Source organism: Rousettus aegyptiacus, unplaced genomic scaffold (assembly GCF_014176215.1).
Source record: "Rousettus aegyptiacus isolate mRouAeg1 unplaced genomic scaffold, mRouAeg1.p scaffold_m13_p_4, whole genome shotgun sequence".
NCBI lineage: Eukaryota > Metazoa > Chordata > Mammalia > Chiroptera > Pteropodidae > Rousettus > Rousettus aegyptiacus.
The window spans coordinates 5080212-5092404 of NW_023416307.1; the positions used below are offsets into that span (position 1 = coordinate 5080212).

Sequence of the window (12193 nt, forward strand, 5' to 3'; positions counted from 1 at the left end):
TATGTACGATCCGAAACTATTGCAGATGTGTGAGGACTCGACTCGGTATTCCTATCCTAGACCTCTGCCCTGAATTCCTGTTTCTCCCACCTGCTCCTACAATTCTGTTGTATCCATCCCAGCTGAATCCGGATGTCTACCTCCAAACCCATCCTCTTCCAGTCTTGACTGCTGCTAACGGCACCTGGGCCACAGGTGGGCACAGTCTTCTCCCCCTCCCTCAGGCCCATCGTCCGTCTTCATTGTTTCCACCCTAATGAAGATGCTCTCGATTCTTGTCTGGCGACTGCAGCAGCTCCCCTGCTCCTTTGCTCTGTCTCCTCCCACTCACCTACTCATTTCTGACAGACAGTCCTAAAATGCGTATTAATTATGTCACTTCCCAGATTTCAAGGCTCCGACAGAACCCAGTGCCCTTACGGTGAAGTTCAAATTTCTTTAGGCTGTGTCAGCTGCCAATGGTCTGCCTGTGTTCAGGTCTGCCAGCACTGTGTCATTTGCGAGCTGCCACTCCCCATTCTGATCCCAAACCTACACTCCAACCTGCTGGAACCGACATGTGGGTCTGTTTCACAGGTCCGTGACTCTGTCATACTTTTCCTTCTGCCCGGAGTCACTTCTCCCCCAGGCCCTTCCCATATCCCTAAACCTGTTCTTGAGCCTTCTCAAACACCTGGTAAAAATCTACCCAACCTCCAAGAGTCAAATCAAGTTCATCTGTATTAGGAAGGAAGGCTTTCCTGAGCCCACCAGGTGATACCACCCTCTCTTCCTCCTGTGTCTCCTCCCACTACCTCCCTGGACCCTGCACATCTGTGTGTGTCTATCAGCAACCATAATGCTCCATTGTTCTCATTTATTGGTCCTTTGTTACCAATGAGCCTAGCACCGTGCCTGGTACCTAGGAAGCATTAGAGGAATGCTGAAGGGAGGAAAATTGTATACTTCATTCCTGGGAAGGTCCTCGAGATGCCATTTAGAGGGAGTGGAGGCAGGAAAAGACTAGAAAGCTATTTTACATTTATTATGACTTTACGAGCCTCTCAGCCAAATAGACCTTGACCTACTGCTCAAATTCTGTGGATTGCCATAAATAACTTCAAGGTATGACTCCTACAGATTTGATATTTGCATGGTGAAGAAGTTCAGGGATATTTTCTGATGGAGACCATGCAACAGGGAAGATAAAAGATGAGGTCCGAGTTTAATTTTTCGGAACTCTACAAAGGACACCCATTAAAAATGCATAATCGTGGTCAAAAAGAAACATGGCCTATTTGTGTGGCTACGTATGTATGTGGGGGTGGGGTGAGAGTGTATGCACAGAGATGAAGAGTGAAGTGAAGTTTCCTCATCTGTGAAATGGGGTTGGTAATGATGTCGTTGCAAGGATTCAACCAGGCAAGGGTATAGAAAAGCATTTCGGCCATTGCCTGGCATATAGGAGCAGTTCAATGAGAAGGAGGGAGAGAAAGAAAGGGAGGGAGGAACCGAGGGAAGGGGAGGGGAGCTGGAGCACAAGCTAGCCAGATTCCGCTCCCACAGTCATGAACATTCCACACCTACAGACACCCGTGGCTTCCCCCTCCCCTCGCCCCCCATCTTACTGTTGTGTACTGTGTCCCCAAGGCTACAGACACAGGACAGTCTAAGAAAGGTTTCGACGACAAAACACACACACCTTTCAAAATCGACTCACTTTTGCTTTTGTTTGGGGGTTTAAAAAAATATCTTGGTTCTTCTCGGAGAATCGCTGAAACAGTAGATGCATGGACGAGACCCTTCTTTTCCACTCTGCTCTTTCACACCCTTGGACGTGGAAAGCCTTCTCAGAGTCTCACGAGAAAATCTCCAGGGCGGTCGATTCTGCCGGGTCTCTTTGGTCAGTCTTACTGTTGTGGATTCCCTCCACCCCTGCCTATTAAAACTGAATTTACTTCATTATACATTTGTTATTTCTTACCTTATCATTCATGATTAGTGCAAATGATTCTGTCCCTGTCTTTTTTTTTTTCTTTTTTTAATTTTTATGGAATCATTTTAGGTGCATGTAAACCACAATATTGTTTTTTGTTGTTTTTTTTTTTTAGGATGCGCCTTTGAAACTATACATATTTCATTCCTTTCATCTTTCATCATAGGGCAGTCCTTCAAAACCCCTTATTATTTTGGCTGCTTTTTTTGCTTTGGCAAAAATATAAAACCAAGGAGCTGCAAATCTTGTTCTCCTGCCTATTTAAACAGCGTCTGGAAATCTGAAATAATTACCTCCTTTCTTAGTTTTAAAGTTTTTTTTTTTAAGTTATATTGTACTAATATTGTGGAGTGGAGTTGAAAGGTTTAGATCTGCAGTATTTGAAATGCTCAAATCCTGAGGCTTTGAAAAATGGTATTTCCTCCATGTTCATCACTGAGTGCTGGCCATTATCAATATACAAGGCTGAGAGAGTAATTTCAAGTTCAGAACATCACACAGAGATTTCAAGGGAAAGAAAAGCAGCTTCCTAAGACTTTGCTTAATGGATTTAGCTATACCTATACACGCAGCAGTATATGATAAGTGATTCGTATTTGGAAATTGTCATATGACAGTTTTCAATAAAGGGTATCATCTGTTATTTCAAGAATAAGAAATTTGAGTACAAATAACCTGCCCTCTTAGCTAAGGGAAAGAAAGGAAAGCAAGCAAAGAGGGAACATTTCTAAAATGTCCTATCCTTGGAAGTAAATGATCATGTTTATCAGTTTGTTTCTTTCAGCAGACATATTCCAAGTTGTTTATTGTCATCACTTTAAATCATTTGTATTTTCACTTCTTGCATTTAGCCTCTGCTGTATTACACATTTTAAAATGTTTTTGCATTAAGGTTTAGTTTCGATTTCAGCCTGAATTCTGATTCATTCCTATACCCTCCAAATGTATTTCTAATGTTCATTAAATAAATCATATTTATATCACATGTAGAACTTAAACAAGGTGATTCTACTAAAGATTCAATATTAACCAGCAGTGCAAAATGATGGCCGAAGGAGCATAAAGCCACGTGCATCTGTGACAGTCCATTTATTTGCTGATTTACTGTTTTAAGCTATTTTTGTGCCAAAGCTGGACAACATGCTATAAAATCTCTAGTGCTAGAAAGTATGAGAGGCAATAAGCTAGCAAAAAAAAAAAAAAAAAAAATGAGGGGAGAAATTTGGTTTTTATACATGCACTTATTGCAGTGAGAATAAAATTCATTAACTATAAGTCAATTTGTTGTTTGCTGTCAGTATGGTCATATAATTATTTTTATTTTCTTCTTTTTTGTTCTTTCAGAATGTATACACGGAATGAATCCATCTAGAGATGCTCACGGTATGTTAGATTCCAAATTATATTTATAAAATATGCACATTTGTATATATGTATATACATGATTTAATCTATGTATCTTATAAATAACCTACGATATAAATTAACCAAATAATTAAGGCTTTTTTTTTGCTGATTCAGAAATACTTAAAAGTGCTTCTCCATATAGTAAATGTCAATCCATATAAAACATTCCAGTGAAACTTTAAATGATACCCTCAGTGCTATAGCGTTTACCACAGATGCACTCTGCTCTTATTAAATGACTCTGTATGACTCTCTGGAAAAAAAAAAAAATAGAGCTTGGTTTCTATCTGTTAGAATCTAGTTTATTACCTGTGTTATGGCAGTGGCAATGTAAAATTTTTATTAAGGTAAAATGTTTACTAAGCATACCTAAAATTACAAAGGATTAATTTCGAAATTTTCTCAGTTTGCTACTTGCAAGCTGCACAATTGACTTACAAAGTTAGAAATAGTCACACGTCAACCACAGCATCCTATGGAAACATTCACGTGGAGGAACGAGGCAGTGGAAGAACTAAGGAATTAGATTTCAAAAGGGAAGTAACCTCAAAGCTCCTCCAGAATGGGGGGGGGGGGAGGGGAATACTTAATTACTTAATTTTTAATTACTTAATTTAACTGCAATGTTGAAAACTGGATGCCGTGCCTAGTAGGTTATTTGCACACACATTAACGTGTTACGCTTCATCAGAACGTTCTCTTTCTCTGTGACGTAAGTGCCAACTGCAGTAATTTGATTCAGAACCACTAGCAAAGTACACTCTCTGGTGTTTGTTTTTCATTTAAAGGGTATTGAAAACAGAATTCTTTCAGAAATATTAAATATTTAGAAATGTTATTCTTGAAGTAGATTTCTCATGGAAGGGAATTTTGATTTTAAGAAAACGGTTGAGATTCTAAATTCCATCTTTATGCATATTTTATTTCTGAGAGGGTTTTGAAAAAGGAAAAATGTAGAATACTTATTTTCTGAGACTACCTACAGTTATATATTTACTTAAAGTTGTAGAAGAAAAACGTCAACGAGCTGTCATTATTTTCCAAGGAAATTGTTACTTTTCCTTCAATTAACCAAATACTACTTTTAAAATTCACTGTGAAAACTTACATTCCATTCCTGTTATGAGCCTTTTTGAAAGTTCCCTCATGCAGCAAATTGGGAAGAATCTGTCATATAGCATCCGCCCAACACATCGCTTTGGTTTTTTGTTTGTTTTTTGTTTTTAATTTTGTATTAAGGCGAAAGTAAATTTCAGTATTATTCCAGGGGAACACTAGGAGTGAGCGTGGTAGTTTCCCTTCCTTTCTCTCAGAGAGGAAGAGGAAGGAAAAGTCTATGCTGCCGCTGAAATTATTGGTCTTAGTGGGAAGGCATTCATTTCCTACACGATGTTACTGAACTTTAGTAGCTCCGTATAAAGCCCTTCACACTAAGGGGTTCCGGGTATCCCCTAGTTAAGTCCCACCCTGCTTGCTTTCCATTCATTTTAGTTCCTCGAGCAGGAAGGCGCCCTTTTTGTTTGTTTGTTTCTGGTTTGCAAGTGTGCCCCGCCGAGCGCAGTTGGAGCCCGCGCGGGAGCCCAAAATGTCCCGCGGCCCGATTCAGAAGAAATCAGCGAAAACTTTCCTTGCCATGATCGTCCTCGTCGGCGTTCGATTTCGGGATTTGCTGGTTGAGACTCAGCTAAGCAGAGCCCACGGTGCTGCCCTTGAAAGTCTGCACTCGGTGCATCTATCGCTGTACCTCTCTGCTTACTAAGGAAGGGAACTTGACTCCCGCCGGGAGACTGTCGCGGAGCCCCTCGCAGGGTTTAGGGTTTCCAACCGCCCGAGCCCCAGAGGAGCCTTCTCTGACCTTTCCGAGGCGCGGATGCCCCAGTCCCTCCCGAGTCCAGAACCCATTTTCACCTCCGCCGCACCCCGCGCCGCCGGGGTGTCCCGGGCGATGCACTTGCCGGCGACCCCGCTTTTGGGCCGAGGCACTAGGGTTTCACTGGCCCTGAACTCGCCTCCAGAACTGGCAGGGCCGAGCCCGGGCAGGGGGCGGCAGCCAGGTTTGGTGACAGTGCAGTATTGAGAATCACTCGGCCAACGTGGAGAGCGGATGTTTGGGGGTCTTTATACTGGAAATGAGGCTTCTTCAAAATCAATTTTAAATAAAAACACAAAAGAGTTTTCTATCTGGGACCCCAGACCCAGCAAAACAAAATGCAGCTGCGTACTGGCAGTTCCCGGAGCATCCCGGGGTTCCCCAAAAGGAGCGAGGGGATGGGCCCCCCTGGGGAGAAGCGCGGAATGCAGCAGGGCGCCCGAACGCCTGGAGCATCGACGGCCTGGGGCAGGCCGACCGCGGTGCACGGGCAAAGGGGCTTCTGGAAGGAGCCCCGACGCAGGCCCGTTGGGACCCCTGCCCGAGGGTGCCCGCACCACTAGCTCCGCTGCTCGGCCGCGGAGGCAGCGGGGATGCGATGTGGCCGCTCAGGGTGGCTCGAGCGGCCGTTTCCTGTCGTTTCTCCCCAAACTGAAGTTCTTAGAAGAGCGACCCAAAGGCCGCGAGGAGGGCCGGCAGCCGAACTCGGCGCCGTCGGGGGCGTTCCTGGGCGCCCTGCGCGGCCGTCCGGCGCCCGGGGCGCCGAGCGAGGGCGGCTGCTGCCCCCTGGCGTCCGCCCGCAGCCCGCGTCCAGCTCCGGCCGCGCCGCGCAGCCCGCCTGGCCTCGCGGCTCCTGGGGCGCCCGCCACGCCCCTGCCTCCGTTAGGCCTCAGCGGCGGAGCCAGAAGAGAGTCCGGCACGGCAGCGGCCGCCCAGGACCCCAGCCGCGCGTCGGCCGCGGAGGAAGGAGGCGGCGGGCGGGAGAGGCTCAGCGGGGGGCGTTTGAGGGCTCGAGGGAGCAGAAGTTGAGTTTAAGTTGGTTGCTCCGTGTGAGGGCACAGTGGGTGAACGCCCTCCCTGGAGGACGAGGGACCCCGCCAGGGAGGAGGGAACTCCCCGCGCGGGAACAATGCGCCGGGGCGGGGCTCCTGCAAGCCCCGCGCAAATGCCCGCGACGCCGCGGGGACGGCGGCACAGGGAAGTTCCCGCCCGTGCGCAAAGCCGGGCTGGTTCGGCGCCGGTGGCCTCCCGCGCGCGCAGGGGCGGGGAGAGAAGTCAGGGCCGTTTCCGGGGAGCTGGAGGTGGGTGCGGGGCTCGAGCAACCCGCCGGCGGGGGAGCCGCTGCTGCGAGGACAGGGAGTGAGCCCAGCGGATGCTTTCAACTTTAGTCGCACGTTCTCTGGGGGGGTCTTCTGACTTGGAGCCCCCTTGGCTCGCCGCTGAGCACGCTCGGCCGGAGTGAGGCGCGCTGCGTAATTAAGGCGCAGCCCAGACACGGCGAATAACACCAATTAAAGAAAACAAGCCAAGAGAGAAAACTAAAAACACAAAAACTATGTTGTGGAGACCGAGAACCGTCTGGCCTCATTAAATGAATCAGCGCCACTCCGCTGCCAACCGAGGCTTGGGGCCCCGCAGAGCTGCTTTTCCGCCGGGCCCTCGGCCCTCCGTCCCCCCTCGCGGTGGCATCGCACCCACGCCGGGGAAGCGGAGGCTCAGCCGTGGGCGGCCGCCTGGGAGCTCCGACCCGGGCTCCGGAAGCCTTGCGGCACCCAGTGCATCTCCAGGGCGCGCGGGGCGTCTCCCTCTGGCTGGTCTCCGCGTCCGAGCCGTTCCGGGCCTGAGTCCTCCCTGGGCCGGCCGGCCGCCTGCTTCTTCCTCCACTTCCTCGGTCTCCGGACCGCGGCCGCCACTGGTGCCGCTGCGCACTGCAGTCCGGGGCCCACGGCCGCGCAACCGCACGTGTGTGCAAAGAAAGCCGCAGGGCCGCGGTCCGCAGCGGGGCGGAGCCTCGGGGAGCGTGCGAGCCCGTGAGTGTGTGTGCGTGGATGCGGGGAGAGGCGGGTAGCCGTGGGGGCCGCGGTCTCTCCGCCCGGGCCGCGTACAGTAGCGCGCAGCGGCAGCGGGGGCGCGCAGGCCAATTCCAGGAGCCCGCGGCGGCGAGCCGCGCCCTGGCTGATACCGGAAAGGCCTGTGATTGGCCGGCGGCCGCCCCTATGCAAACGAGCTGAGGGAATGGAATTCCTCGGGCCGGGCTTACAGTAAAAGCACGTTCATTTCCAGGCACTCTCATTCATAGAGCCAGCGGGCGCAGGCGGGACGGGCGCCCCGCGGCCGGACCCAGCCAGGGCACCACGCTGCCCGGCCCTGCGCCGGCAGGCACCTCTTCCCGGGGCTCCTGGGGACGCTAGAAGAAAATCAACCTCTGCTGCTTCTCCTTGACCTGCGTTGGAGCTTCGATTTTTTTTTTTTTTCCTTCTCTTTCTTTCTCTTGAATGAACTGGTTTCTCGGCTGGATGGTTCAACTTCTCTCCTGGCCGTGAACTTTTCCCCGGTTGTTTCCTTTGACAACTGCAGGAGAAAGTGCGCTCTGCTCTGAGGCGAGCCGCGAAGTTGCAGTGTGCGTGGGAGTGTGTGCGTGGGTAACTCGAGCCGCGGGTTCTGTTTCCATCTGCGCTGCGGTGCCTCCTCCCAAGGCCCGCTCCACCTGCTGCGGTTACGCGGTGATCGTGGGCACTGGCGCGACCCGGCATTTAGCCCGCCGGCCCTGGGGGCGACGTTGGAAGACCGTCTCAGTCGGGCTGACTCACCGAGTCGATGTAGACAGTGGCTGGCTTCGGAAGAGTGCGTGTCTGCGTGCGTGTGACTCGGCTACTGCTCAACTCCCACCAAACCACAGGATCAGCCACAAACTTAACCAACATCCCCAAGTCCGAGTTCTCAGCTGTGGAGAGCTGTACCCCGAGTGTCATCGACTTGGACTTTTTTTTTTTTTTTAGATTAGCTTTTCTTTGAAAAGCTGAATTTTCTGAACTGAGCATTTTGCAAGAACTTATTGAGACCATGCATGACAAGTATTTCTAGCCCAGCCCTTCTCCAACTACTGAAGCTGATTTTCAAGGCTACTATAAAAAAAAAAAAAAACTGCAGCCAACATTAATGGATTTCTGTTGTGTTTAAATTCTCTACAGATTGTACTGTAAATATTTTATGAAGTAGAGCATATGTATATATATTTATATATGTATATATATATGCATATACATTAGTAGCACGGCCTTTGGAAGTCGCAATTCTTGCTTTTGAGGACTGACTCCAGTTTTGCATAGTAGAAGTGGCATTGTATGTGGAAGACACTTGTGTATTTTGTGTTGTGTCGGGACTTTAGACAAAACTCACCTGGAAAAAACTGACAGGCAATTAACTACTGGAACTTCCAAATTATGTGTTTGCTGATTCTTTTGCTCTCCGCGTAAATATTTTAGGAAGTGTATGGGAATTTTACCTCCGGGAACTTTTGTTAACAGCCAAAGATTGAACTTAAACTCTCAAAGCAAGACTCAGAAGACAGTGTCTCTTGGCGTTTGACTTTGGATTCTGGTCGCCCACTTTTTAAAGCACTAAGCTGTCGGTTGCTAGGAGCCCTGCCGGATCCGAGGCCGATCAGCATAACTGGGACTGTCCCCCTCCTGGACAGTTGTTAACTTAGTCAGCCCCCTCCCCCCAACATCCCCGCAGCAATAAAGGTCCCTGAACTTGTATGTTGGTCTCTCGGGAGCTGCTTGCTGAAGATCCGCGCCCCCGTCGCCGCCTGGTAGGAGCTGTCTGCAGGGTCCTAACTCAATCGGCTTGTTGTGATGCGTATCCCCGTAGATGCCAGCACGAGCCGCCGCTTCACGCCGCCTTCCACCGCGCTGAGCCCCGGCAAGATGAGCGAGGCGCTGCCGCTGGGCGCCCCGGACGCCGGCGCCGCCCTGGCCGGCAAGCTGAGGAGTGGCGACCGCAGCATGGTGGAGGTGCTGGCCGACCACCCGGGCGAACTGGTGCGCACCGACAGCCCCAACTTCCTCTGCTCCGTGCTGCCCACGCACTGGCGCTGCAACAAGACCCTGCCCATCGCTTTCAAGGTACCGGGCTCGGAGCGGGTGGCGGGAGGACAGGCAGAGGCCGGCGGAGGCCGAGGCGGTCCGGGAGGCCAGCGGCCAGGCAGGCGGGGCTGGGTTCTAGAAAGGGGCCGGCCCGTAGTCCACCCCCAGCGCTCGGGAGACTGGGGATGCTGCGTTGCCGTGGAGACCCTCGAGGGGACCCGCCTCAGCCTACCCCGGCTGCCTTCCTGGAGGGCTGGAAAAATCAGGATGCTCCCAAATATGCCCACTGAGGGCTGGTCGGGGACCCCCCTTGGCAGGGGTCTTTAGTTTGATACAGAGTAGGAAAAGTTATAACCCGGCAGGGAAGAGTCTGTCTGCTCCAGTGCTTCACTCCCCCAAATCATTCTGCCTCCCTTCGATGGAGCGTCAGGAAATAAAATCGAAATAATGTCATACCTTCGGGTCAGTGAAAACAGATTGACAAGGAAAACTGTCAGGGCTTCCCACCCCCACCCGGTCTTTAACAGCTCCATAGGCATTAGCATGTCCAAAGTCCAGTGCGGGCGTAGTTAAGTTTGCAAAAGTTTTCTGAAGAGTTTTTGCAAGCTTCTAGCCTGCTCTTGCCAAAAGCCGCAAGTAGCGAATCCTGTTTCTTTTCCTGGAACCCTGCTGAATGTTATCGCCGGCTCACCTAGTTTAAGCCCAGCCCGGGGCAGCGAAAGGTGACGAGGAGACTGTCTTTCCTAAACCCGGGGTCTAATCCGCCCGCATTGCTGTTTGAGGAGGGGGCCGCGTGGACCAGCTCCAGCGCCTCATCTTGCCCCAGCTTTGAGCTGCCTTTAAAGACCTTGGCCTTCAACGGGGATATATAAACAACCCCCGGCGTTTTTTTAAACAACCATCCCACCACGCTGGCAGCAAACAGCAGACATTTAATTTCGGTCCTTCGGCCCTGGGTGGGTTTAAGAAGGGTCAGCTTCTTAAGTACGATCAGCATAGTCATTTCCCGTTCATTTAAAGGGCTAAGCCAGGCAGGTGAAAATAAAAACCTAAAGATCGGCTACTCTTTTTGTTTGTTTGTTTGTTTGTTTTGAATCTGGTTAAATAATCGTCTCCTTTAAGGGGAGATTAATTTAATGTAAGCTTTTTATGGTTCCAGGCCTCAGTTGGAACTCGCTCTAGTTACAATGAATAATGTTCACTCTTTTTTAAAGGAGTCGTGTTTTTTATTTTTAAGCTTTATACACCTTGCAACCTTCAATGATGATTTCTAAAACAAAACAAAATGTGCAGTTGGCTATGACTCTAGAATTGCCTTCTATTCCTCTCCGTTTTCTGAAAGCAAGAGTTTCTGAGGGGGGCTTGGAAATAAGGATAAGGTGGGCCAGCGGCTGGAACTGTCCCCTTCCTCCATTTATGTAGATTTGGGTTGGAACCCATCTCGATTTTAAATCATTCTAATCCTTTTACATAAGCAGACTCAGACTGCTGAAAGCACTGAGTCCTCTCACTGAGAGGGGACCTGACATCACTGGGCCCTGGAGTCACTTTCAGATAAGAGCAGAGAGAAAGAGGCAGGCCGATAATCAACCGAAAGGTCGTTTACACTCTGGGTGCCCCAGACGCTGCACCAAGGGACTGAGTTCTAAGTGGCCTGAGGCTTCCTTTGGGGTAATCAGGAGCTCTTCTGCATCTCATCTCCCCGCCTCTGCCAGGAAACCCATACCCCAAACACTAAGTGGTTAATAAGGAATCTTCAAGATTGAAGCAATGTAGTTTCTCAAGCCACCAGATAAAACTTTATTTTCTTCTGAAAGAATCTTTAAAAATCATATAAATTGCTTTTAGGAACCATCAGGGAATTCTTTTTAGCAGAAATCTTAATAGCCATAGAGATTTCCTTTGAAAAATGACTTTTGATTATTTGCCCTATTTTTAAAATCGAATTTGCTTTACTGAGTGATGGTTTGTAGGCTACTAAAAGATCAAGGTTTAGATCTCTTGAAAAAAAAAAAAAAAGTACAAGTGAGTCTTGAGAACATTTGGGGGAAAGGAGAGGACAGCAATCAGACCGCTTGATTAATATCTGTCACCACTTTGTCCCCACAAAGAGAGGCCTCTTCCTGAAGGAAACCTGCTCATTGCATAACCGAAAGAGCAGATGAAATTTTCAGGGAGGGAGTCAATAGAGAGGTTAGGGATAAAAGCAAGCTAAGCTCCCAACTTGACCACGTCCTGGTTGATTTTCACAGTGTCCCAGGCTCCACTCCGTGAACTGTCTGCCCACCCACCTCCCCAGCAACTTCTACGGAAATTATTACTTTAAAATTTGGATTTTAAATAAGCCTTAGACAATCTCTTTAAGAAGTTAATCGGTGAAGAATTATTGTGTTTCCTTTAATGAGGAAAAAATGTGAAACGATGATGAAGTCTGATATTGACGAAAAGACCGTTTAAGTCATTCTTTAAGAGTCTTCTGAAATTCTACGTGTAAATCCTCTGCTTTTATTAAAGGAGGTTTAAAATTATGATTTTTTTAAAAAAATAGATTTAAATCATCCCGATTGCTTATCCGGAACCCCAAAATGTACTCACCCCCTTCTCTCAGAGAATACCTTCATTTTTTAGGGCAGGAGAGATGTATATTTTACTATTCAAAAAAATCTTTAACTTGCTACATGTTAACCATTATTTACAGAAGCAGCCTAAAAAGCTGATTGGATGATTTAGGATATATTTTGTACTACTGTAATATTACAATTTGTTTAGGCCCTGGTACACCAGAATCCCTAGGCATAAAATAAACATGCCTTCAGCAGGTTCAGAGCCTTGGGTGCCGATAGTGATGTTCTT

At 48.8% G+C, this 12193-nt stretch overlaps 1 protein-coding gene across 4 annotated transcripts in view; it reads left to right on the forward strand.

Annotated features, from left to right (window-relative positions):
- Positions 1 to 12193, forward strand: part of RUNX1 (RUNX family transcription factor 1) — a 227903-nt gene that overhangs the window by 131906 nt on the left and 83804 nt on the right. For all 4 annotated transcript variants that reach the window (XM_016164081.2, XM_016164079.2, XM_016164078.2 and 1 more), the window contains exons 3-4: positions 3320 to 3358; positions 9126 to 9379. In XM_016164081.2, coding sequence (XP_016019567.1) covers positions 3320 to 3358; positions 9126 to 9379 — 293 coding nt within the window. The remainder of the gene's footprint in view (positions 1 to 3319; positions 3359 to 9125; positions 9380 to 12193) is intronic.